The sequence below is a fragment of the Rhinatrema bivittatum genome, chromosome 6 (assembly GCF_901001135.1).
Source record: "Rhinatrema bivittatum chromosome 6, aRhiBiv1.1, whole genome shotgun sequence".
Lineage (NCBI taxonomy): Eukaryota > Metazoa > Chordata > Amphibia > Gymnophiona > Rhinatrematidae > Rhinatrema > Rhinatrema bivittatum.
In genome coordinates this window covers 142,467,081-142,493,047 of record NC_042620.1, presented here as the reverse complement: position 1 = coordinate 142,493,047, position 25,967 = coordinate 142,467,081, and the positions used below count along the sequence as shown (strand labels likewise).

Sequence of the window (25,967 nt, the reverse complement as noted above, 5' to 3'; positions counted from 1 at the left end):
CCAGCCCATTTTATTGAATTGGCCTGAAAGTTGGCTGCCCGCATCACACAGACTTATCCTTTCTCCCTCACTTGTATATAGAGGGAGCTGGTCCATTGTGATAGGTTCATGTATGTGTCTCTCCCTGTGTTTTAAAATTTGGAAGACAGATTGGTGGGGCTTGCATTGCATCCTTAGCCCTTATTTTAGTCATGCATCCTCTCAATATTTGCATTGCCTGCTTTGTGAAGATTGGTGTACCACACAACACTTTTATTTTTTAATGTACATATCCTTAGGCTTAAAGCTTGGGAAACACTATTCTACTCCATTCTTATTCCCTCTCCCCCCCCCCCCCCCCTCCAATCTTTTCTCCTCCCATTTTCTTTCTTCCTCCAGAACTTTCTCACTCCACTCTGATTCTACCCTCCTCACCAACAAAAAAGCAGCACTTCAAGTTGGGTTTATTGTAATATGCTGGTTATTTATTGAACATAATTGAACAGTCTTTGAATATTTAATATTATATTTTTGTTGCATAGTATTGCTTTAAAATATATTTAATTGCATTTCAGACATGTCAATCATATTCTGTTCCCACTCTGTTTTGGAAAGGAGCACTCTTTGCCATAATGGCATGGAGATGCATCTAAAACGATAAAAATCGCTTTGAAATAGGACTACATAAAAATATAACAAGTAGTAGATTACAGCAGATAAGAACCAATTTGTTAACCAAGTGTGCCCAGTTGTCTTCTTTTCTGGATCTACATTACTTTGAGAATTTATTTTCTCCTCACATCAACCAAACGTAAACCAACACCCTCTCCCTTTTCTGTCCTGTATTTTATCCAACTTCTCAATCCTGGAACCCTGTCCCTACCACTACCCTCTATAACTGTCCTAAGTAAGTTTAAATTTAGTTATAGTGCTAGCCTCTATCACCTATGCCAATAAGCCATTCCAGACTCTGTCTTCCTCTTGCATTTTGCAACTCTCATACTTGGAGACCCAGGTCTTCTCCCCATCTCTTACTACCAAGCTTTGTAATAAGCCAAATAGTACAAATGGTGTATAACCACATCTGAGGATTTGATAATTGACACTACTACTCACTAACCACGCAAAGCACTAGCCTTAAACTGAGCAGATCCTGGTCTAAAGCCTACAATGGCACTTTTGGGGAATATGCAGAGGCCAACAAGGAGAAAGCAGAATTCTATAACAAATATTTCTGGTCAGTGTTCACTGAACAATGGATCAGGGTTGATCCAGGAAACTATAGACCAGTGAGCCTGTCATTACTGGGAAAAATGGTTGAAACTATAATATGGAGAAATTACTACTTACCTGATAATTTTGTTTTCCTTAGTGTAGACAGATGGCCTTAGGACTGGTGAGTTATGCTCCCGTGCCAGCAGATGGAGACTGAGTAAGCTGACATCACAGTATACATACCTCTGCAGTGACCTCAGCCTGCCAGTATTCTCTTCAAAAGCAATTGTGGACAGACTAGCAAAAAAGTTTATTATAAACAGTCAACCATTATTGTACTCAACCAAAAGAAACACTGAAGTCAAGCAATGAGACTATGTACCTCAATATAGGGACCGGATGAGCAATTACCAGTAAGACTCTGGAACACATAGCCCCACAGGAGGACCATAGACACAAGCATTCAACAGCCAAGGACAGGAAGTTGAGTCCATCTGTCTACACTAAGGAAAACAAAATTATCAGGTAAGTATTTATTTATTTATTTTAATTTTTTTTCTATACCGACATTCCTGTAAAGTCTACAAATCATATCGGTTTACAATGTAACTACAACATTCGCTCAGTGGTGGTACAAGGAACAGTTGTGAACAATTAACAGTAGAGTTAACAGTAGAAAACAGGTCAGAACTCATTCTTAACTTATCATAAAATAAAATAAATCCTTTCATGTCATCTCGGAACCAGGAGAGATGATAACTAGTGCAAACAGAAATGGGAAGTGGACTGAACTGGAATGATCGCTTGGGAGAGTGAGGTTACAGGCGAGGGGCGAATAAGTGTCCTGAAAGGCTTGGCTAAATAGCCATGTTTTCAGTTTTTTTTTTAAAATGGAAGGGCAAGATTCTTGTCTGAGGTCGGGGAGTAGCACATTCCATTGGTGAGGTCCTGTTGTCGATATGGCGCGTTTTCTAAGGGATGTTTTGGCTTGGGGAGCATACAAGGTGTCTTTGTAGGCACTCCTGATTGGTCTAGAAGAGGTGTGTGGTTTAAGTTGAGTGGATGTGTGGAGGGCAGTGAGGTTGTGTATAGCTTTATGAGTGATCGTGAGTACCTTGAAGAGGATCCTGTATTTGATGGGTAGCCAATGTAGTTTCTGAAGGGTAGGGGAGATGTGTTCTCTTTTTTTGGTGTTGGTGAGAAGCCTTGCTGCGGAGTTCTGAACCATCTGGAGGGGCTTTAAGGAGTTGGCTGGAAGGCCGAGTAGAAGGGAATTACAATAGTCCAGTTTCGACAAGATGATTGATTGCAGTACTAGTCTGAAGTCTTGGAAGTGAAGGAGTGGTTTTAGGTTTCTGAGGACTTGGAGCTTGAAGAAGCACTCCATGGTGGTGTTCCGAACTTCTTGAGGTTAAGCTGGTTATCCAGAATGACGCCTAAGTCTCTGACAAAAGGAGCGGGTTTAATAGTTAAGTTGGCTGATTGTGAGGCGGGTGGTGATGTGGGATGAGTGGGGAGGTTGTTTTGAGAGATGATAAGAATCTCCGTCTTGTTGGTGTTCAAAACCAGGTTGAGTGTGGATAGCAGTTGGTTAATTGCTTGAAGGCAGTTATTCCAGTAGTTGAGGGTTTTTTGTAGGGATTCTGTGATTGGCAGGAGTATTTGGACGTTATCAGCGTATAGATAATGGGATAGATTTAGCTTTGTAAGAAGGTGGCAGAGCGGAAGAAGGTAAATATTGAAGAGAGTGGGTGAGAGGGAGGATCCTTGGGGAACACCCCGTTTGGAGAGGACAGAGGGGGATTCTTTATTGTTGATCCTGACTTTAAAGCACCTGTTGGTTAAGAAGGATCTGAACCAGCAGAGCGCTGATCCCTTGATGCCTATGTCTGTCAATCGATCTAAGAGAATTGATGGTTCACCATATCGAAAGCGGCGGATAGATCGAGTAGCACGAGTAGGTAAGTTTGACCTTTTTCCATGTTAATTAGTATGTTGTCCGCAAGGGATATGAGAAGGGTTTCTGTGCTTAAAGTCTTCCGAAATCCATGTTGAGAGGGGGAAAGGATGTGATGTTCCTCCAGGTATTCCGATAGCTGTTAACTATTTTTTCCATGATTTTAGCAATCATGGGAAGGTTGGCTATAGGGCAGAAGTTAGCTGGGTCCGTGGGGGACAAGTTAGGCTTTTTTAAGATAGGTTTGAGGATGGCGAGCTTTAGCTGGTCTGGGACTAGGCCTTGGGTTAAGGAGAGGTTGATAATTTCAGAGATTGGCTTTGAGATGGTATTTGGGATGTTAAAAAGTAGGTTGGTAGGTATTGGGTCGGCAGGGTGCAACACTGGTTTCAGTTTTTTGATGATATTTTCTATTTCCATCGAAGATGTGGGTTCGAAGGCTTCGAGTGTTGCGTTTTATTGTAGAGGGGGGGGGGGGGTGGGGAGGAGTGGGGCCTGGTGAGTGCGGCGGTTATGTCAGAGATTTTTTTCTCAAAGTAAATTGATAGTTCTGTTGCTTTGTTGAGTGCTAAGTCATCTGGGATGATGGGGGGGATGGTTTGGTGAGTGCCGAGACATATGCGATTAAGGCTTTTGAGTCAAAGATGAAATGGTGAATTTTCTTAGCGAAGAAGTCTCTCTTCAATCTGAGGATGCAGGTTCTGTAAGTGTTAAGCAGAGGTTTGTAGGTGGCTAATGAAGTAGTGGACGTTTTTTTCCTCCAGCTATGTTCTTTCTTTCTAGGGCCTTAAGTTCTGGGGTGAACCATGGTTTCCTGTTATGTGACGGATGGTGTAGGACTTTGGTGGTAGTGGGACATGTTTGCTCTGCAACTTTTGTGGTGACATTAATCCATGAAGTGATGGCTGCGTCCACATCTGAAAGGTCGAGATGAGATAGTTCCTTAGAGAGGTGGGAGTTGAGGAGGTCGGAGGAGCAGGGTTTTCTAAATTGTATTGTGGTTTTAGGGAAGGAAATGGGAAGATGATCCTTGATCTCAAGCCTGGTAGAGATGATCCGGTGGTCCGACCATGGGACCGGTGAGCTTTTGGGCTTGGCAGTGAGAGAGATACCCTCATTGATGAAGATGAGGTCTAAGATGTGACCAGCTCTCTGAGTAGGGCTGTTAACAATTTGAGAGAAACCTAGATAGCTGAGCGAGGAGAGTAGAGTTTCGCAGTTATGTGATCGAGGGGAGGCGTCAACGTGCAGATTGAAGTCGCCCAAAATAATAGCTGGTTTGACTGCATTGATGTGTTTGGCTATGAGTTCTATGATGGGAGAGGGGTTGGATTCCAGTGTTCCGGGAGGGGCATAGATTAAGCTGATTTGAAGGTGGTTTGATTTGAAGAAGGCAACTTCTATGTTGTGATAGGAGTTGGTGGATTGAAGAGTGAGGCCTAAGCCTTTTTTTGCCGCTAAAAGGAGACCTCCTCCTCTTTTCTTAGGTCTTGGAATGGAGAAAAAAATCATAGAGGTGTGTGGGAAGTTGATTAGTGATCACCGTGTCCGTGGTTTTCAGCCATGTTTCCGTGATGGCGCATATGTCTGGGCTAGCTTCTGAGAGGTAGTCGCTAAGGATATCTGTTTTTTTGGTAAGTGATTGGGCATTGAAGAGTGAGAGTATGAAGAGCGAGAGACCAAGCATCTGCGTGAGTGGGGAGATCATTATTGGTATAAGTCTCTGATGGCGAATGCAGTGAGGAGAGGTGGTATTGGTGTTGTTTTTGCAGCTTCTCGGGTGATGTTTGATCACCGGTATGGTGAGAGCTCTCATCTGTGAGGATGCAAGGTGAGGGCCTGATGAGAAGGGGTCGAACTGCTAAAGGACTCAGTACCAAGAGAAAGGCCGGGCCTTGCTGATGGGGCGCTGGAGATTAGGGCTCTTTTGCTAAGAAGGGGGTATCGCCGGGCATGAATTCCGGGATATAGGGGAAAGGGGTTAGGGGCCGCCTGGCAGGGCTGCACAAAGGGGCACACAAAGGGGCGGGCCCCTTTGTCGCGCTCCTTCGGTGTGCGCGGCGCCGGTCGTGTATGTGATTTTAAAGAGCCTCTGGGGGCCCTGTTGATTGGCTGTCGTTATCAGCAACTCTAATTGGCTGGTCCCTGGGGGCTGTCTCTGAGGCGGGACTCCCGGGCGGAAGGACGGTGTTGTAGGCCACGCGGTCGGCGGACCCACTGCGGGTAGGAGGTGAGATTAAGGGCCTTACCCCGATGGGTCTGTGGCGCCGATCGCGCAGGCCCTCCCTTGAGTCGTTCGCCGTGAAGAGGGGAGGGCCTGTAGACAGATGTACTCAGGACCAGTGGGATGGACCAAAGCTACTTCCAAATAGGGTGGGAGGCTGCCAGCAGTCCAGTCAATACCGCCCTCTTCCCGGGCCTGCATATCCAGATGATAAAACCTGGAAAAAGTGTGTAAGGAGGACCAGATCGTAGCTCGGCAAATGTCACTGGGAGACAACTGTCTGACCTCCACCCATGACACTGCCTGAACCCTAGTGGAATGAGTCCTAACCTGAGTAGGCAAGGGCTTATCGGCATCCACATACGCGGCATGACTACTTTCTTAATCCAGCGAGCTACTGTAGGCCACGAAGCCGACTCTCCCTGCTTCCTTCCACCATTAAGAACAAACAGGCAATCCACCTTTTGGAAAGGATTAGAATCCTCCATATACCACACAACATATCTCTTGACATCCAAGTAACGCAAGAGGCGATATTTGTCCACATCTCTGTCCTTATCCAAGGAAGGCAAAGAAATGGACTGATTTAAGTGAAAATCCCAGACCACCTTTGGCAACAGTACGCAGTTGTACCGCCCCGGTGTAACCAAAGGAACAACTCCCAGCAAGATAAGGCCTGAAGCTCGTAAATCCAATGCGCAAACCATATCGACACCAGAAATACTGTTTTCAAGGTCAATAGCCGCTAGGAAAGGCCATGCAACAGTCGAAACTTAGGGCCCGCCAGGAAATCCAACACCAGATTAAGACTCCACAATGGAACTGGTAACCGCAAGGAAAGCCGAAGATGCTTTATTCCCTTCAAGAAACAGGCCACATCAGGATAGGACGACAAGGACTCACTATTCACCTAGCCCCTGACTGAGGGGGGATATGATAGAGATGTTTAAAATCATGAGAGGTCTAGAACGGGTAGATGCGAATCAGTTTGTTGCGCTCTGCCCATTCCCAGATTTGAACCACTTCCTTGCAAAGAGTCAAAGATCCGGATCCCCTTGTTTGTTGATATAAAACATCGCTACCTGATTGTCGGTATGGATCATTACTAATTTCTCTTGTAACCATGACTGGAATGCAATCAAAGAGTTCCTGATTGCTCTTAGTTCCAGCAGATTTATTTGGAGACATTGTTCAGCTTTTGACCAAAGACCCTGAGTCTCTAGATGCAAGAGATGGGCACCCCAGCCCCTCGTAGAAGCATCTTTTGTGAGGATTATCTGATGAGGGGGATGTTAAAAAGGGCTTCCCTTGTTTAAAATGGGCGGACGAAGCCACCATCTTATGTCCTTTTTCATGGAATGCGTAACACGTACCTTGTGAGACATCTGCTGCGTCAGCTGGTTCCATTCAGATTTTAGACCCCACTGGAGACGTCATATGTGTAGACAAATATTTTGGACTACATGAATTGCTGCCGTCATATACCCTATCAGTACCATTATTTGCCGTGCTGGAACTACTGTCTGACATAGAAGAGTCTGAGAAAGGGATTGTAAGGTCTTGATTATGTCCAGAGGTAGAAAAACTCTAGATATTGGAGTTCTAATCAATGCTCCTATGAACTGAATGGTTTGGGAAGGATGGAGTTGAGACTTTTCGTAATTCACTATCCAACCCAAGTTTTCTAGAGAAAGGAGTGTGCATTCCACCTGTTTTAGGAGTTGTGCATTGGGAGATACAAGAAGCCAATTGTCCAAATAAGGGAATATGTTTATTCCCTGTCTGCATAAGTGTGCCACAACAACAGCAAGACATTTTGTGAAGACTCGCGGGACAAAGGAGAGACCAAATGGGAGTACCTTGTATTGGTAGTGATGATTCGCAACCTGAAAGCATAGGTAACACCAATAGTCTTTGTGGATTGGCATGTGAGTGTACACATCCTTTAGATCTAGCGAGCACATCCAGTCGTTCGCCTGCATAAAAGGGAGTATGGTTTTGAGAGAAGTCATTTTGAATCTTTCTTTTGCGAGGTATTTATTAAGAGCTCGAAGATCTAAGATAGGGCATTGGCCTCCCGAGTTTTTGGGAATGAGGAAATATTGGGAGTAGAAATTGTTTTCCCTCTGAGAGGAAGGCACCGGTTGGATTGCCTTCTGTTGAAGGAGGATTGAAATTTCCGTCATGAGAGATAGGACTTGAATTTGAAGAGTCTTGGAAGTAATGAGATGTGGAAGAGTTGGGAAGGAGCTGAAACGTAGTTGGTACCCTTGAAATATTATGCTCAATACCCATCGGTCTGTGGTGATTTTGGACCACTGGAAATGAAATAAGGATAGTCTCCCCTCCACATGAACTGTTGTGGCAAGATGATTTAAAAAGACTGCTTAGGCGTTTGTTGAGAGGGCTGCAGTTTTTGTTGTCTTGGGGTTCTTTGCCGTGGTCTTTGTCCTTGCATTTGGGATTGTTGTCTCGGAGGTTGGAAAGGCTGTTGCCTATAACCAGGTTGGTAGGGTTGATAGTAGCAGTATGGTCTGCGATAATAGTAACTTCTTTTGTATTGACCGAAGAAACGTTTAGATGTTGAAGGCGTCGCAGGTGACATCATCTTCGGGGGACGCCCCAGAGGTTCGCGCCATTGCCGGTACTTCTGTCAGGGCCGCGCACCCCTGGGCCTCTCAGGAACATGGCGGTTTGCAGCGTGGAGCCGATCCGGGGATGCCGGAGGACCTCGGCAAGAAGACGCAGCGGCAGCCATTCTTCCCACGGCCGAAGAGGGAGGCGCCAAAGAGGTGAGGAGGGCGGAGAGAGGGCATTGGGCACCGACGGACACAACACTAGTCCACCAGGGCCACTTAACCTGCCAAGCTGCCCAGTTTTCTTCACCCCCAAGGGAGTGGGAACAGACATCAGAATGGCGCACCGAGCTCGAGGACCGGAAAAATTCCTGCAAAATCCCCCTACACTGTGTCTACCTGTTTTTTTAAACTTACTGAAGTTCAGCCCTTACCAGCTGAATACAGAGATGGTTTCCAGCCACAGGAGAGGAGAGGGCATCTGCCGTCACCGCCATGCTCAGCTGCCTGCACCCACTGCCTTTAAGCTGTACAATCAGCTAAGTCTACCCTGGCGAGCCAGCTACCGGACCAAGGCACACCTCTGAGGGACCACGGAAATCGCCTCACAAATTCTCAACTGGGGGGACGGGACCATTTTCTAGCACCGTAGGAGAGCGGGGCAAATTTATTTTCCTAAATTCTCCTTCTAAAACTTGAAGCAATCCCCAGAAGGGAGATGCATGTCCACCATCTGCTGGAGACAGAGAATTCTGGGAGGCTGAGGTCACTGCAGGGGTATATATACTATGACATCAGCTTGCTCCATTTCCATCTGCTGGCAGGGGAGCATAACCCACGGGTCCTGAGTCCATCTGTCTACATGCTAGGATGTAAACAAAATTACTGAACATATAGTCATAGTTTAATCATGGGACAAAGCCAATATGAATTTAGCCAAGGAAAGTCTTGCCTCACTAATCTGCTACATTATTTTGAAGGCATTAGTAAACAAGTGGACAAAAGTGAGCTAGGTGAAATAATGTAGGGATTGTTAGAAAATGTTTGACAAAGCACCTCATGAAATGATCTTGAGAAAATTAAAAAGTAATGGGATAGGAGACAATGTTCTATGTGGACTGAGAACTGATTAAAAGATAGAAAACAGAATAAGTCTAAATTAATTTTTTCTCAATGGAGCAAGGTGAATAATAGAGTGCCCCAGGAATCTACTGGGACCACTGCTTTTTAACATTTATAAATGACTTAGCAATGGGAACAGTAAGTGAGGTAATCAGATTTTTTGCCAATACAAAATTATTTAATGTTAAAGTACAAAGGATGATCAGAAACTGAAGAGGACCTCGTGAGACTGGGCATCCAAATGGCATATGACATTTTATGTAGACAAGCGCTGTTCCACTGCCACCAATGCTTCTCTTCCAAGAGGATCCCTAGTGTCATGTGGCAATTTGGCATGACTGGCTAATTCCACAGCAACAGCTGAATTTTGCTCCTTTTAACACATTTCCATGAGACAAATCTTAAGGACAGGTATCAGTTCCCTTGGTTACTTACCACCTTTCCCAACATATATAGATTTTCAACCTTTAATTTCTACATTATACAGTCCATTAATTCAAATATAACTATTGTAATCTGCTGCTAGCAACTCTTCTAATTTTATTGAAATCTTGTGTACTGCTGTACACCTTTACATTTTTTCACTCACTTATTTTTCCGTTTCTCATTTCATTTGTGGTTTATTTCATTTATACGTAACAAAACGAATGGAAAAAAAAATTGAACTATGGAGCTGAAATCCCCCTCCCCTGGCAAAAGGAAGAAAAACATTGTTGGTGCCCCAAAATTTAAAAGTTGAAACCCCCTCTCAGGCATTCCCCATCCCCAGACTCATTGTATCCCATGTGTGGGGTGCATAAGTCCAAATAAGGCAAGAACTATCCCCAATCACTCTGCCATTTTGTTATAAGGAAATACATCCACACAACAAAAGACCTACCAGCACCATTTTGAAATACTGATTAGATGGGACAAGAGTGACTGGGGTTTGCTAATGTTCCATTTGGACTTATGCATCCCAATGGATGGATTAAGATGGACCTAGAGATTGCTTTAGGGGAGCCTTCACATTTTAAATTTTGGGGCACCAGTGCTGGGTTGAATCAGTGGTGAGGCAAGGACTGGTTGCTTCTTCAATGAAAGTGAACAAAATTACTTTTTCTTTTGTTTTCAAAACAAAACTGGAAATTTTGTTTTAAACAAAAGCACATCCCTACTTTGACTTGGCAGTCTAGTCACAAAAAGCAGAATAGAAATAAGCATTTAATAATGTAGAAGAGGGAGTGTTTATGTGAAATATGGGAAGCATAACGTGTATGTTAATTTTTTTTAAATCATGTTTTTGTTTTATCTGTGCTTTTTATGTATGTTTTGTAATCCGCATGTACAAAATGGATCTATCGGAATAAAAGATGAAATAATTAAATAGAAATAACTAATTTACATTTTAATCTTTTGTGTAAGGTCCAAGAGGTCTTTTACTAAAAACAAAAAGTGATTTAAATCCATGCTGTAAATCAGAGACGGTATTGCCTAGCTCCATGCTCCCTTGTTTTAAGTCTGCATTTTTGGTATATGTCATTTAGGGGTATGAGGGCCTCTAGAAGGATATTGAGTTCACCTTTTAAGTTAGAGATGAGCAAGAAGTGCCTGTAGGGCTTCAGAGTGTGAAAAGATGAAAAAATTACAGTAATTTGCCTGTGGATTTAGCTGTACAAATGTTTCATGAGAGAGCTTGATAAATGTAACTCAGGTTCGCTTATTGCTTCACTTACGCCAACACTAGTATGTTAACTGCAAGTTGGCAATGTGAGCCATCAGACTTGTGAAAGATCACGAAAATGCTTTTCGTCAGAGTTCAAAAAAATTCTTGTTAATCTAGCAGTGGTACTCATTTGGGATACAAAGCTGATCCATGACTACTGTATCGATATCCAGGTAATCTTACTATTGATTTGACATCTTAGACTGGGAAGGCATCAACTGCTAAACCCAACTACAAGAATCTTACACATTTATTCTGAGTCTGCACAGCCTTCCAGGATTGAAACAACTCATTTTTGCTCGTTCTTAACTATTTGAAAAGAAGAGACTTGCACTGACAATTTTCTGCTTATTGCTTTTGGACAGAGTGTTAAAGGACTATGGTTTTGTTGAAGTTTGATTCTCTGCTTTAAAATTTGGAAAGTAAAAGCACCTTGGATTTTTTTTTACCTACCAGAATGAGATCATAGTGCCACTCACTACTAGAATCTTCAAACATGCATTTTCCCTGCTCCGGAAAAGAACCTTCAAGCCCAATTCAAGTCCCCGAAAGCTAGTGGGCTACATCTGCCACTGCTATTAATTGCATCAGTAGCATGGGATCTTCTTGATGTTTGGGTAATTGCCAGGTTCTGGTTTGGCCTCTGTTAGAAACAGGATGCTGGGCTTGATGGAGCCTTGGTCTGACCCAGCATGGCAATTTCTTATGTTCTTATCTGCTATTCAGAAAGTCTAAAGCAACCATTTCAGTTCTATATGAGGGTCACAGCAGAGTTACAAATAACCTTTGAATGATAAGTTATGAAACACCTCATCATAACAATAGCATCTCAAATAACCAAGAGGTAGAAAAATGAGGACTGGATAAGAATGTCTTTAGATACTGCATATAAAAAATAAATACCTTGGATATGTGCAATAAAAGTGGAATAAAATATTACTGTAAATTAAATTTTATTTTTCTATGTATATTTGTACAGTAGCAAAATCTAAAACAGAAATATAGAACCAAACCTGGTACCAATATGCCGTAAAAACCCTTCATTAGAAATTTTTTTTTTTAATAGTGTGCTGAACATATCTAGTGGCCAAAATATGAACGCAAACAAAATGTTCTGCATGAGTAATTTCCTTGAATTTTAGATGATTATTTTGCTTCTGGAATATCCGTTAAATAGTGAAAAAATGGACGGCCATGAACACATCCTTTATTTTCATTTCCTAGCTGCTGATTCATCCTGCAAATTGTGTCTTGTACATCCTCCTTTGACAAATGTAAAGGCAGCTGTCGAGACAGACGCACTGCTTCTCCCTGAGGGAAGAAAGGCATAAAAATCATCCTTCAAGCTAAAATAACTGAAATCTCCTCTACATATTTAAAAAAAAACAAAACACAGAGTGGTGCATGGGTTCTCTTGCAGGTGCAAATTCCAGTTCCACAGTAGATGCACATCATGTGGAAAGTAAAAAGCATACAGAGGACAATTTACATACTCCCCTGCAGTGCTTGCAGACATGTGCGTGCAAGTTGATTTTCAAAAGGAAAACGCCCCATCGTTTCCTTTTGAAAATGCCTTGGCAGGCCAGTGCCGTGGGGATTCTTTATTGTGTGTACTTTGCAGGGGTTAAGAACAAGTGGGAATTTAAAAATGAAACCACTGTGTATAGTTTACCAGATCTATCCTAGCCCCATTACTCCCCCTTTTTCACACAAGAGGAACACATGGACAGCTTGAGTACTTTTTCCAGCATGGGGGAAGCCAATTTTCTAAGGCTTTTTTCACAGATGTTAAACACTAGTTTACATGTGGAAATCTTTGAAAATTTCCCCCATAATACAAAAGACATCTTTTCCTTACTCTTATACTGTAGTAATTATTTTGGGGAATGGACTGGGGCTCCCATATTTTTTGTATTGAGTACTTGCTACTATCCTGTGATTTTCTGTATGTGTATCAGTTATTTTAATTCTATCATTACATTAATTAAAAGTAAGCACTCATTTTTAATATTGAAAAATGTATCTCAGCACTGTAGTAAACTTACATCATTCTAACCCATATTTTTAGTATTATAGGGTAGTGAATACACATGCGTTAGGGCAAGCACAAGCAGCAGTGAGCCTAGCAGGACATATTTCTCTTGCAGCAGCTAAATCATACCTAGTGAGATGGGTAGTGGTGGATAAAAGATTTAATCAGATTATCATCCCCTCCACACAAGTGAAGAAACACACAAACATGGGAATCCCACAAAGACACTTGTAAAGAATAGGGAGAACAAGGTGGTTAGGTATGAGAATAGAGAGAAGGAAGAAAAGGAAAGTAGCAATATCTGGTAGCCTATTTGTGTGTGCAAAATGCCTACAGTCTGGGTAAAAGAAATATTCAGGACTTCGAGGCTTAATGGTAGAAACAAATTTCAACCTTGCTGCTGCCATAGATATAAGGTGTAATAAGTCTCATGATTGAAATACATCCACTCCAAACTACAATCTGTTCAGGAAAGACAATGAAGACAGGAAAGGGGAAGTAGCAGTATGTTCTGTAAAAAGTAATATTAAAGCAACTAAAATGCAGAGGTGAGGACACAAAGTTATATTAGAAAGGGGGAATGGTGCTTACATCTACAGTGTGATCTACAGACCTAAATCAGAAAGCTGGACAGAGATTTAATCAAAGATTTCACAATGAAGGGGAAGGAATTGCTGGTGGGAGACTTTAAATTTGACAGATCTTGATTAACAGGGAAACCTGGATGATATTGTACTTGGTACTTATACATAGGAAAGTATTTCTAAGGTCACCAGATTGTGCAGTTTAATATAAAGAAAAGGCATAAAGGAGTCACAAAATGGTCAGGGTCCTAGACTTCAAGAATACAAATTTTATTAAGATAGGAGAGTACCTTAAGGAGATAGCGGAAGAGTGGGAAAGTCTAGTGGAGTAGAATAGTGTCCTAAACTTAAAAAAAATCTATTGTAAGGACAGCAAAGGAGCATGAGGAAGACAGCTAATAGCAAGGGGGCAGGGGAAGAGCAGGAGAAAAATACTGAAAGTGTGGGGTCATGGAGAAGGTAATGGAAACAAAGCAAAATGGCAAGAGCAAGGATTGGGGGAGGAGGTGAAAAAGGGGTGAGAGACATGGAGAAAAGGAAAAAGGTGAGCATGGGGAAGGGAAGGGGTAAAACAAGGAGAGAGAGAGAATGAGGGAAAGCAATAGGAAAGAGCCAAGGTGGGAGAAGAGAGATGAACAAGAAGCACTAGTAAGGAGGAGGAGGACTGCATGTGGAAAGAGTGAGAAATCTGTACTGGGAAGGGTAGTGGGGAAGAGTTTTGAGGAGTGGCATGGAGATTGCTATATGGAAGGAAGAGAAGGCTCTGGAGGGAATGACAGAAGCAAGAATGAGAAGATTGGGGAGTGAAAGAGGAGAGAGGAATTGTTGAGGGAAGAGTGGAAGAGAATCAAGAAGGGTTGGTTTGGAGAAGAGAAGAGGAGACTGCTACAGACTGCAAAGGCAAGAGTTTGAAAAAAGGCAGCAAAATAGAGGAGGAACAGACAGAAAAGAGAAAATGTCAAACACAGAAAGGTTAGACATTTAACCATCCTCTTGCATTTAACATTTTGACTCACTACTACACAAAACCATTCTTAGGTAAGCAGTAACTGCTGTAGAAAAATATTGCCATAAAATAATCCACTAGAAGTTTGTGTGAAGCCCTGCACTAGGCTGCAAACAACGGTCTAGATGGAAACTCTATCTTGATTTCTTGCATAAAAACCCTCTCTCCTTTGATGAATTTACTTCTGTTTGCACAATGTATTTATACAGCCAAATGGTAGGACAGGAGAGGTGTAGTGTAGAATGAAGCCTCTGAGTTGTGTTTGTGAAGCAAAAGGTCCATTGAAAGAGAGATCAATGCAATATGTAGGAGACCCTTTTGCTTTCTTTTTGGACTTCAATATACATGTAAAACTTTTTAAATTCCTGTGCAACAATTTGTTAATTTCCAATTTCCTAGCATGTAGCAGATGGACTCATTACAAATGGGTATAGTGTGCTCGTGCTAGCAGTTGGAGACGGATCTGACGTCAGCACGTGGTACATATACCCCTGCAGGAAGTGCAGGCGCTCAGTAATTTCCGTCTCCAAAGCAGTTTGGAGCTACCTCACGCTCGCTGAGCGTTTTTCCAAATTCTAACGACTATAAATTCATAGAAGTCCTACCTGAAGACGAGCCCCGCACTCCTGCGGTGATACCATCGGGTCCCTCCCCCAGTTGACTTTCCCGAGGTGATTTCCGTGGTCCCTCGGAGGTAAGAGCCTCGGTCCGGTGGCCGACTCGCGGCAGGGACCTAGCCCCCGAGTGAGAAGGGCTCGGGCGCGGCATTGAGGCAGCCTCGGTCCCGATCCGTTCGCGGCGAGGACTTGGCCCCCGGGCGAGACGAGTTCGGGCGCGGCCTAGAGGCAGCGGGTGCACTTCCTTGAGCGCGGCGGTGACGGTAATCACCCTCTCCTCCCGCAGCCGGAGACCGCCCGGTCGGAGCCGGGAAGCGCCGAAGATCAGGTAAGGTGTACATCTTTACTTTGCTGGTCTCCGAGGAAGCGAGGATTAGCGGGGTCTGCCTGCGTGGCAGCCCGCCTAGGAGGTCGCCATTTTGCCTGCCTGCTCGCCGTCACCATCTGCCCTGGTTCGCCGCCTCGCCCTAGCGCTCAGACCGGACTCAATGCACAGGCAACGGGCACGTATGTTAGGCGCCCGAAAATAATTGGGCGCACATTGATAGTTGATAGGCGCACATTGATAGGCGCACATTGACAGACGCACATTGATAGGCGCATGTTGATAGGCGCATGCTGCTAAGCGCACGTTGATAGGCGCACGTTGTTAGGCGCACGTTGATAAGCGCACGTTGATAGGCGCACATCTTCGCGCATATTACAAAGCGCATAGAGATAACAGGCGCGATGGAGCGTATGAGAGCCCATACGTCCGCAGAGCCGGCGCCTCCAGAATCAGGCATAAGAGCTCTAGGCCTCTGCTCAGCATGCCACCTCAGAGCCACACAGATCGAGGAAGCAGACTCCCTATGTGCCCAATGTGAGGAGGCCCTGGGAGTTCCAGGCCAGGGCCGGTCCCAGCCCAGCGTAATTGCTAGTTCCTCAGGGAACACCCCGGACCTAGCAGGCCGCGGTGAGCAGCCAGGGAACCCTAGAGACCTGGTGCCCCTAAGGCTAGAACCAGCTTTGCTCTCATGGGTGGAATTATTCAAGGGGATTCACGCCTTTGTCAAGATGCAGTCTGATCCCCGAACGGACCCATACGTACCGGATGACCCTACCCCTGGACTCTCAATACCTAGGCACGGCCACCCGCCACCCGGAAGCCCCACTTATGAGGATTCAGATTGCTCTGTGGAAGAAGAAGAGCTCCCCGAGGAGGGAGAACTTCCCTCGGGGATAGAGCCGTATCGAACCATGAGACGCTTCTTTCTTAAGGAGGATCTCCCAGACCTGGTCTCTCAATGCCTGTCGGAGCTGGCTATCCCGGGCCACGGCACCCCAGGGGAACCTAGGATGAACCCCCTGCTGGAAGGCCTTCGGCAAACGGCCCACCACTTCCCTCTCCTACAAGCAGCACAGCAGCTAATCGATCTCGAGTGGAATGCGCCGGAGGCCTCATTCAAAGGGGGTCGGGCCTTGTCTGGCATGTACCCCCTGGACCCGGCAACCAAGGAGCTGCTGCCGTGCCCCAAGGTAGACGCCATAGTTTGCGCAATTGTGAAGCACACCACCATCCAGTGGAGGGAGGGACGGCCCTCAAGGATGCACATGACCGGCGCATGGACGCCATTCTGAAACAAGCCTTTGAGGTGGCAGCCATGTCCCTACGAATTGCAACCTGCTGCACCGTGGTGACGCGATCCTGTTTATCACAAGCCAGGAACAACACCCCGGGAGAAGAAATGGAATCAGCCCTCTAGTTCCTCACTGACGCTGCCTCCGACCTAGTCCGTACGGCAGCCAAGGGAGTGTCAACCTCAGTGGCAGCCAGGAGACAGCTCTGGCTACGAAATTGGTCAGCCGACTCCCCCTCCTCCTCCAAGACGCGCCTTACAAGAATGCCCTTTAAGGGATCCCTTCTGTTCGGCAGCAACCTCGAGAAACTGGCTAACAAATGGGGCGCCTCTCCATTGCCCCGTCTACCAGAAGACAAGTCAAGGAGGCACCAGCGCCCTTTTCCTAGGCCATCCAGAGGTAGAAGCTCTCAACGCTTCAACCCTTACAGGACTCGCTACCAAGCACCTCGTTCTCAGACCAGAAACCAGTCCTTTCGGACCAGGCACAGCAAGCGGGGAACCGGCTCGGGTTCGGGTCCCGGCCGCACCCCACAATGAGAATCAGCCGACCCATCCGGGGGAAGAAGCCATAGGGGGCAGGCTAACCCTATTCTACCGCAGGTGGGTCGAGATTACTTCGGACCAGTGGGTCCTCGCCATTATCCGGGAAGGGTATTACCTGGACTTCCTTCACCTCCCTCCAGACAAGTTTGTGGAATCTCCTTGTCCACCCCTCAAGTGGGCGGCGCTGGAAGCTACCTTGGTAAGGCTCCTGTCCCTAAAAGCCATAATCCCAGTGCCTGCATGGGAGATAAATTCTGGGCATTACTCCATTTATTTCATCGTGCCCAAGAAGGGGGGCACCTTCAGACCCGTCCTGGACCTCAAGTCGGTCAACCGGCACTTAAAGGTCCCAGGATTTTGCATGGAAACTCTGCGGTCAGTTCGAAGTGCCATACAGCCAGGGGAGTATCTCACATCCCTGGATCTGTCAGAGTTCCGGGCTCTACCCTTCGGGTTAGCAACCACGCCACAGACCTTTACCAAGGTAATAGTAGTGGTGGCGGCGTCACACAGGAAGGAAGGAATTCTCGTCCATCCCTACCTAGACGATTGGCTGATCAGGGCCAAGTCACCGGAGGAGAGCCACCGGGCAACCAACAGAGTTATATCTCTTCTGGAAAGCCTAGGATGGGTAGTCAACACAAACAAGAGTTCCCTACAGCCTTCGCAGTCACTGGAATACCTCAGAGTCCGATTCGACACCCAGGGAGACAAAGTCAGCCTGACCTCCAAGAGGAAATTAAAACTCCGGAATTGTTTGCAGACTTTGCTGAGCGCCACCCGGCCCACAGCTTGGGATTACCTACAGGTCCTCTGCCTATTGGCCTCCACTCTGGAAGTGGTACCATGGGCGCGGGCTCGTATGAGACCATTACAACGCGCCCTTCTATCTCGGTGGAGCCCACGATTACAGAACTACACCGTGCACCTACCTCTACCGGCCAGAGTACGGCATCAGTTACGGTGGTGGCTGCAGCCCGGCCACATGAGCCGGGGGTCAAAAATGTCCTCTCCAACCTGGACCCTGCTCACTACAGATGCCAGCCTGAGTGGCTGGAGAGCACACTGCGAAGAACTAACCGCCCTAGGGCGGTGGAACAGAGAAGAGTCGGGGTGGAACATCAACCGACTAGAGGCACGGGCAGTCAGGTTAGCATGCCTGCGATTTGCCCACAGACTTCACAACAGAGCAGTCAGAGTGATGTCGGACAATGCCACCACGGTGGCATACAATAACCAACAGGGCGGAACCAGAAGCCGACAGGTATCCTTAGAAATAGCCCCCCTGATGGCTTGGGCGGAAGCAAATCTCCAGGACATCTCCGCCGTCCACATCGCTGGGAAGGACAATGCCACGGCAGACTTCCTCAGCAGAGAAAGCCTAAACCCGGGGGAATGGCAGCTGTCGTCCACGGCCTTCCAGATGATCACGGATCAGTGGGGTACGCTGGGCATGGACCTACTAGCGGACAGGTCCAATGCTCAAGTACCCAGATATTTCAGTTGCAGGCGAGATCCTCTATCCCAGGGGATCGACGCCCTGGAACAGCCATGGCCTCAGGAGATCCTGCTATATGCCTTTCCCCCATGGCCCCTGCTGGGTGCCATTATACAAAAGATTCAGCGGCACAGAGGCCTAGTTCTTCTGGTGGCCCCGGACTGGCCAAGAAGACCCTGGTACGCAGACATGAGAAGACTACTGGCAGGGGATCCTCTACCCCTGCCTCCTCACAGGGACCTGCTGCGACAAGGTCCCATCCTCCACGAGAATCCAGCTCAATTCTCTCTTACGGTCTGGCCATTGAGAGGGCTAGACTGAAGAAAAGGGGATACTCGGGGCCGGTAATAGATACACTCCTCCGTGCACGCAAGTTCTCCACATCACTAACTTATATAAGGATCTGGAGAGTATTTGAAGCCTGGTGCGAAACTCGCAGCACCAACCCACATGCCGCTCAATTCAATCAAGGTTCAGGTGGTAGCGCTATCCTGCTACGGCCCCAGGAGTGACGGCAACAGCATTGCCACGCACCCAGACGTTTCACGTTTCCTGAAAGGAGTCAAACACATTCGCCCGCCACTGAAGTGGCCAGTGCCCCTGTGGAACCTCAACCTAGTTTTGGAATTCCTAACGGGACCTGCCTTCAGACCCCTCCGAGGCCTGTCCCTCCATTTGTTAACCTTGAAGATGGTGTTCTTGCTGGCCGTGTGTTCAGCACACCGCATCTCAGAGCTACAAGCACTGTCCTGCCGCGATCCGTTTCTCAGGATCACCCCAGGGGCTATACACCTTCGCACGGTTCCTTCCTTCTTACCCAAAGTAGTCTCGCACTTCCACCTCAACCAAACCATATCCTTGCCAACCACGGAAGGTTTGAAGAAGTCTGAAGAAGGTCGAATACTGCGCCATCTCGACATCGGCAGGCTGCTGTCCAGATACCTGGAAATGTCGGAAGCAGTATGAAAGACGGACCACCTGTTCGTCCTTTACAGCGGGAAGAGGTAAGGAGAAGCGGCCTCACGGGCGACTATTGCTCGCTGGATCAAAGAAGTTATCAAGGCGGCCTACGTAGAAGCGGGAAAACCACCACCTCTACGGGTCAAGGCTCACTCTACCAGAGCGCAAGCGGCCTCCTGGGCAGAAACTAGGATGCTGTCGCCTGCAGAGATATGCAGAGCCACAACGTGGTCCTCCCTCCATACCTTCTCCAGATTTTACCGTCTGGACGTCCAGGCCAGGGAGGACACAGCATTTGCAAGGGCAATCCTAAACGGACCTCGGGCAGTCTCCCACCCAGTCCGGGAGTAGCTTTTGTACATCCCATTTGTAATGAGTCCATCTGCTACACGCTAGGAAATGGAGAGATTACTTACCTGATAATCTCGTTTTCCTTAGTGTAGGCAGATGGACTCAGCATCCCGCCCAGCTGCCGATATACATGGGAATTCACCGATTCAAGGTAAGCCATGTTTTCTTACATAGGGCATCCACCCTGTCGGGTGTCGACGCCTCCCGGTTGAGAGCACTGGCGGTCTCCAGCTACTATCAATCGGTCAGGTTAATCATGTTTGGTTAATCAATTGGTCAGTCACACATATATCCATGAAGCTTTTGCAAGGAAGATTACTGAGCGCCTGCACTTCCTGCAGGGGTATATGTACCACGTGCTGATGTCAGATCCGTCTCCAACTGCTAGCACGAGCACACTATACCCATTTGTAATGAGTCCATCTGCCTACACTAAGGAAAACGAGATTATCAGGTAAGTAATCTCTCCAATATAAAATTATATATGGCACCAGAAAATAATTGTAATTTCCTTTTCCCCATTGTACCCTATGGAGTAGGGCTGCATATGTGATTTTGAACCAATTTAAATGAGACAGTGTGGGCAAGTGTTTTGTCCTCTAGCTTTTAGACTAAGGGGACATTATGGCATAAGCATGCTTCCACCCAATTACAGATGTGTACTTAGCATGCTGGGAACAAGAGAGTAAAGTTCATCCACATTTTAATGAAAATGTTTTGCTCAGTTTGAATGTGTGGTGGGAGTAGTCTCAAAATCTGCATAAAGACATTCATTTGTTATTTTCCAAGCTACAGAGGAGCTGAATTTTTATAAATACAGAATTTGATTATTTTTTATTCAATGGCATCTGCAAATAATTTTCTCCCAGAAAGGTTGCCAAATCTTGAATTTAGATGAACCATGTCCTAAGAAAATTCACATTATGTGTAAATGTGTCCATGTACAGCTGATCTAGAATGAAGAATACAAAGCTAGATAAAATGAAGAAACCTAATCCTTCTCAACCAATGTCCACCCAAAGTCAGCCCACTGCATTTATTTTAGTCATTTATATACTGCTACCCCATCCTAAAGGGTGTCCAAAGCAGTGCACAACTAGAAAAAAAAAACAAAAACAAAAAAAAATTACAATAAAATATAAAAACTAACAAATGCGTACCAACTAAAAAAGACTTTGGTATGCAGACTACCAGTAGCAGATCTGCCATTTCATATTTCTTTCATATCTCGAGTGCATACCATCATGTCCTGGTGATTTGCTACCATTTAGTTTGTCAATTTGCTCTGGCACATCTTCCAGAGTCACATTGATTTGCTTCAGGTCCTCTGAATCATCACCTACAAAGTTCCAGTATAGTAGGAAAGACCGAAGCAAAGAATTTATTTAGTTTTTCTGTTCTGACATTATCCTCCCTAAGCTCCAATGACCTCTAATAATCTAATGGTCCAACTGATTCCCTCGCAGGCTATTTTTTGTGTCCCTGAAAAAGGAGACATTTACTCTTACCATATAATTTCCTTTCCTTGAATACAGCCAGACCAGTCCAGACACAGGGGGTTATGCTCCCTAACCAGCAGATGGAGACGAGAACAAAAGGCTTGTTGACATCACCCCTTATAGGAGGCCATGCTGCAATCAGCCTTCCAGTATTCTATGTAACAAGCTCAGAGAAAATTTAAAAAAAAAACTCACCTCCCAACCCAACACGGAATCTAAAGGAAAATTCTCACCTGATCAGAACCAAACCTGGTTCCACTCAAACTGTGATCAGAAACTTTTCTTTCCGGGAGCATCAAAATGTAGAACACTCCAAAATATCAACCTAATAATTGAAGGTTGACCGACGTGCCGCAAATGCGCAGTAGAGACCAGCTCTACCGCGCATGTGCGGGCGAGCACGTCGGTCTCAGCCAGCGTCAGAAAAAAAAAAACATGGCGGCGTCGAGTGGCAGCGGCGGCGGGTGGCAGCGGTGGCGGCGGCAGCGGCAGCGAGCGGCGGCCAGTAGCGAGCGAGGGAGGGAGGAGAGAGAGAGAGGGAGGGAGGGACGGACTGAGTGAGAGGGAGGGAGGGAGTGGGAGGGAGTGACTGAGTGAGAGGGAGGGACTGAGTGGGAGGGAGGGACTGAGTGAAGGGGAGGGAGGGACTGAGTGAGGGGGAGGACTGAGTGGGAGGGAGGGACTGAGGGAGGGGGAGGGAGGGACTGAGTGAGAGGGAGGAGTGGGTGAGTGTGTGGGAGGGAGATAGGGGGTGGGGAAGAGTGAGAGGAGAGGGAGAATGAGGGAGAGGTGAGAGACAGGGATGTGAGTAAGTGGAAGGGGGAGAGGGAGAATGAGGAAGAGGTGAGAGACAGGGATGTGAGTAAGTGGAAGGGTAAGAAGTTGTGGAGCAGAGAAAAAGGGAGTGGAGGAGGGCTGAGGGGGAGGGGATGGGATTGAGAGAGGGGTGGGGAGTGACTGAGGGAAGGGGAGAGAGGTGGGAGTGACTGAGGGAAGGGGAGGGAGGTGAGAGTGAGGGGAAGGAGGCAGTGGGAGACAGAGGGTGAGTAAGACTGAGTGGAGGAAAGGGGAGGAGTGAACGAGGGGAAGGGGGAGAGAGGGAGAAAAAGTGTAGAAGGGTGCTGTGTTAGAAAATGGACTGAAAAAAAAATGTAATGTAGCCCGTTTTAACGGGCTTAACGGCTTGTACTATAGAATTTACACTTTGGCAGTTAGGGAGAGTACTGGACTGCTCTGGCTGTATTCAAGGAAAAGAAATAAGGTAAGAGTAAATGTATCCTTCCTCTTCATCCAGCCAGACCAGTCCAGTTCAGATGCATGGGATATATACAAGCTACCCCTCAATAGGCAGGATACTGCCAAACCCAGTTTAAAAACAGCAGAACCATACGCTCCCTCCTCTTTGGCATGGACATCCAACCAAAAATGCTTAGAAAAGAAATCAAAGACCACCACATCATCCTCTAAAAATCTCAGCTGGCGATACCAAAAGAAGTTTGGCCCATGATGCTGCCTGCGCTTTGGTAGAATGAATCCTCAAATGCCTAGGAGGAAGACCTTTGTCTATGTACCTTGCCTCTATTGTTACTTACTCCATCAAGCAACTGAGGCTCTCAAAGCTTTCTCACCTTTCCTGTGACTATTAAAGAGCACAAAAACGACGATCCAATTTTCTGAAATCATTAGTAGCCTTCAAATATTGAAGCAGGATCCTCTTGACATCCAAAAGATGCAATTGATCAAACTCTTTTTTCCCCAAAACTCTTTTTGGAAAGAAGGCAGATAGTCTGTCTTAAATGAAAAGCTGAAACCCCTTTTGGGAGAAATGAAGGCACTGTGCAGATAGACATCACTTTATCCAAAAAACCTCAGGAAGGGATCCCTGCAGGACATTGTTTGAAGCTCTGAAGTATGTCTCACAGAACAAATCGCCACCAATAACACCGACTTAAGGGTGAGATGCTTGACTGAAGCCCTCCTTATAGGCTCAAACTGTTGATAATAGATAAACCGCAGAACCAAATTCAGATCCCAGACGGGAACTGTCTGGGGCAGGACAAATATACTTAATCCCTCAAAGAAACTGCATTACTTCCATATGAGCAGTGAAAAATCTACCTTCCAAATGACCTCTGAGAAAGGCAATAGTTGTTACCTGGATTTTCAGAGAACTGAGAACTATGCCCTTCTCTAAATCCTCCCACAGAAAATCCAAAATTGCTGGAATCAAAACCTTCCTGGGTGAAACACTTCTGGAAGTAACCAGTTCTGAAAAATCCTCCAGATTCTCAATATATTAAGGACAAAGAGACTTTCCTTGCATGAAAAAAAAAGAGTCCCTCCAACCCCTTGGGAATAGCCCTTAAGTAAACATGTCCTTTCAAGGGCTAAGCTGTAAGACAAACCCAAGCTGGGTCTTTGTGCATCAAACAGATCCCTGGACTGTGGAAAAGCCACTGGGCTGCCCGCCATCATTCCTACCAGATCTGCATATCAGGGACATTGTGGTCAATCCAGCACTACAAAGAATCACAATACTTTGCAATCCTCTGCAAAGTCCTACCCACTTAGGGACATATTGAAAATGCAGAGTGGGCCTTTTGCTGGCCATTTTTTGAATCAGAGCACTCAGTCCTGCCAATCCTTGCTCTTTCTTTGACTGAAGAATCTGCTTACTTTGGCATTGCTACAGGAGGCCATCAAATCCATTACCAGAACTCCCCAATGGGACAATATCAAAGAGAATGTCCACTCCAACATGGACCACTCCCCCAGATCCAGAGAGTTCTGGCTGAGAAAATCTGCATGCACATTTTCTTTTCCCGCTATATGAGCTGCAGAAAGTATTTTCACTTGCTTCACCGCTCAGTCCATCAATTGGATTACTTCCTGAAATACTTGCTGGTTTTTGGGCCCCCCCCCCCTTTGTGAGTTAAATATGCCACTGCCATCATGTTGTCTGAAAGAACCTGGACCACTTGCCCCCAAAGAAGAAAATCAAAATGCAAGAGGACCTTCCTTACTGCACTTGTCTCCCAGCGATTGATGGACCACTTGGATTCCTCTGCCGACCAGACACCTTGAGTCACTTTACCATGACAATGAACCCCACATCTGAGTAGACTAGCATCGGTCATCACCATAATCCACTGAGGTGTCTAAAGTCTACCCCAGCTTCCAGATTCCTGGAGAACAACCACTAATCCAAGCGTAGGCCTGAGACCGAGGTGACCATCTTCACAGCAAGACATCCCAGCTCTATCTGAATCATTTCCTCCAGAATGGCACCAATACCTTCCAAAGAACTCTCCTGAATGCACTGAAATAAATGCAGACTGGCTCTAGCCACAATTCCACTACATACTGCCGCCTGTAGAGCCAGGTAAGCTGCATTGAAGGCATGCTTAAAGACTGCCTCAATTCTCCTGTACTGTACATTCTCTACAGGAATAGTGGTCGTCCTAGTCACCGCACAAACCTGAGCATCTATCTTAGGATTCTTCAATTTCTGACTTTCCTGCTCACTTACTGGATAAAGCCTCATCAAAGTTTTTCCTCCCTTAAAGCTGGCAGCGGAAGAGTCCCACTCTCCTGAGATCAGCTCCTTGATAAACTTGTCGAGAGGAAAAGCATTGGGTGGCTTGTGCAATCCTACCTTAATCTGATCCTCTGTCAAAGCACCATCATCTTCCCCCTTCTCATCTGTATTTAAAATCTCTAAGGACTGCAAATGAGGGAAGAACGTTCTTCTTTATGGAACAGGTGAATAGAAGAAAATCACCTTCCTCCAAATCCTCCTCATTATCTCTGCCTTTCAGATTCTAAAGAGGCAGTAAGGAAGCATCAGAACCTGAGAACCAATCCTCTTCCCAATTCTTCTTCACTTCCCTTCTGGCTCTTTTATGCCCAGAAGATGGAGGCAAACTTTCTGGGGGCATCTACAATGAGGAGGAGGCCCATAAAGCTAAACTGTGCCCTATGCAAAAAGCTTGATGCAGGCCCTTCAGAAATTCTGTAGAGGGACTGACCAGGAAGAAGTAGATAACAATTCCTACCCTGCAGCAAAATTTCCATCTGCTTTACCTTCTGCAGTTCTTGGGACCACAGTAGCAACATCCACCCCAATAGTAAACAATGAGGGAGATCCTCTGTCCGAAATTTCTCCTTCCCGCAGGAACAAAATGGCCCCTGTATCTGCTGTGGTAGCCAACCCACAGGTAGGAACCAACTGGCCTAATGACCCTTCCAACACTGTTTCTCCTAAAAATGCTGTATCCACCCATGCTTCTCCCTCCCTCTATTTCTCACAGGCTCTGCATAAGTTTTCCTGCTTCCACCAGAGATTGCTGTGTGCCACCTGCGATGCACAACTACAGAGCATCTGAAGTGCCACCATTAACAAGCAGCTCCCTCACTGCCCAGCCAGGAGACAAACCAAAATACCTGATCCTGGAGGATAGCAAATGTAACCCCAATA

The 25,967-nt window shown here is 46.1% G+C and overlaps 2 protein-coding genes across 9 annotated transcripts in view; both read right to left on the bottom strand.

The window, feature by feature from the left end:
- LOC115093775 (SAP domain-containing ribonucleoprotein-like) overlaps positions 1-8,701 on the bottom strand; it is a 402,230-nt gene extending 393,529 nt beyond the window's left edge. For all 4 annotated transcript variants that reach the window (XM_029606019.1, XM_029606015.1, XM_029606018.1 and 1 more), the window contains exon 1: positions 1,577-8,701. In XM_029606019.1, coding sequence (XP_029461879.1) covers positions 1,577-1,657 — 81 coding nt within the window. In that variant the 5' untranslated portion in view covers positions 1,658-8,701. The remainder of the gene's footprint in view (positions 1-1,576) is intronic.
- Positions 8,702-11,652: 2,951 nt separating this feature from the next.
- PMS1 (PMS1 homolog 1, mismatch repair system component) overlaps positions 11,653-25,967 on the bottom strand; it is a 302,687-nt gene continuing 288,372 nt past the window's right edge. For 2 of the 5 annotated variants that reach the window (XM_029606010.1, XM_029606012.1), the window contains one exon: positions 11,654-12,089. In XM_029606010.1, the coding sequence (XP_029461870.1) occupies positions 11,925-12,089 (165 nt within the window). In that variant the 3' untranslated portion in view covers positions 11,654-11,924. Of the gene's footprint in view, positions 12,090-21,151; positions 21,331-25,967 lie in introns of all 5 variants that reach the window. The other 3 variants (XR_003857402.1, XM_029606009.1, XM_029606007.1) reach the window with 3 other exon arrangements.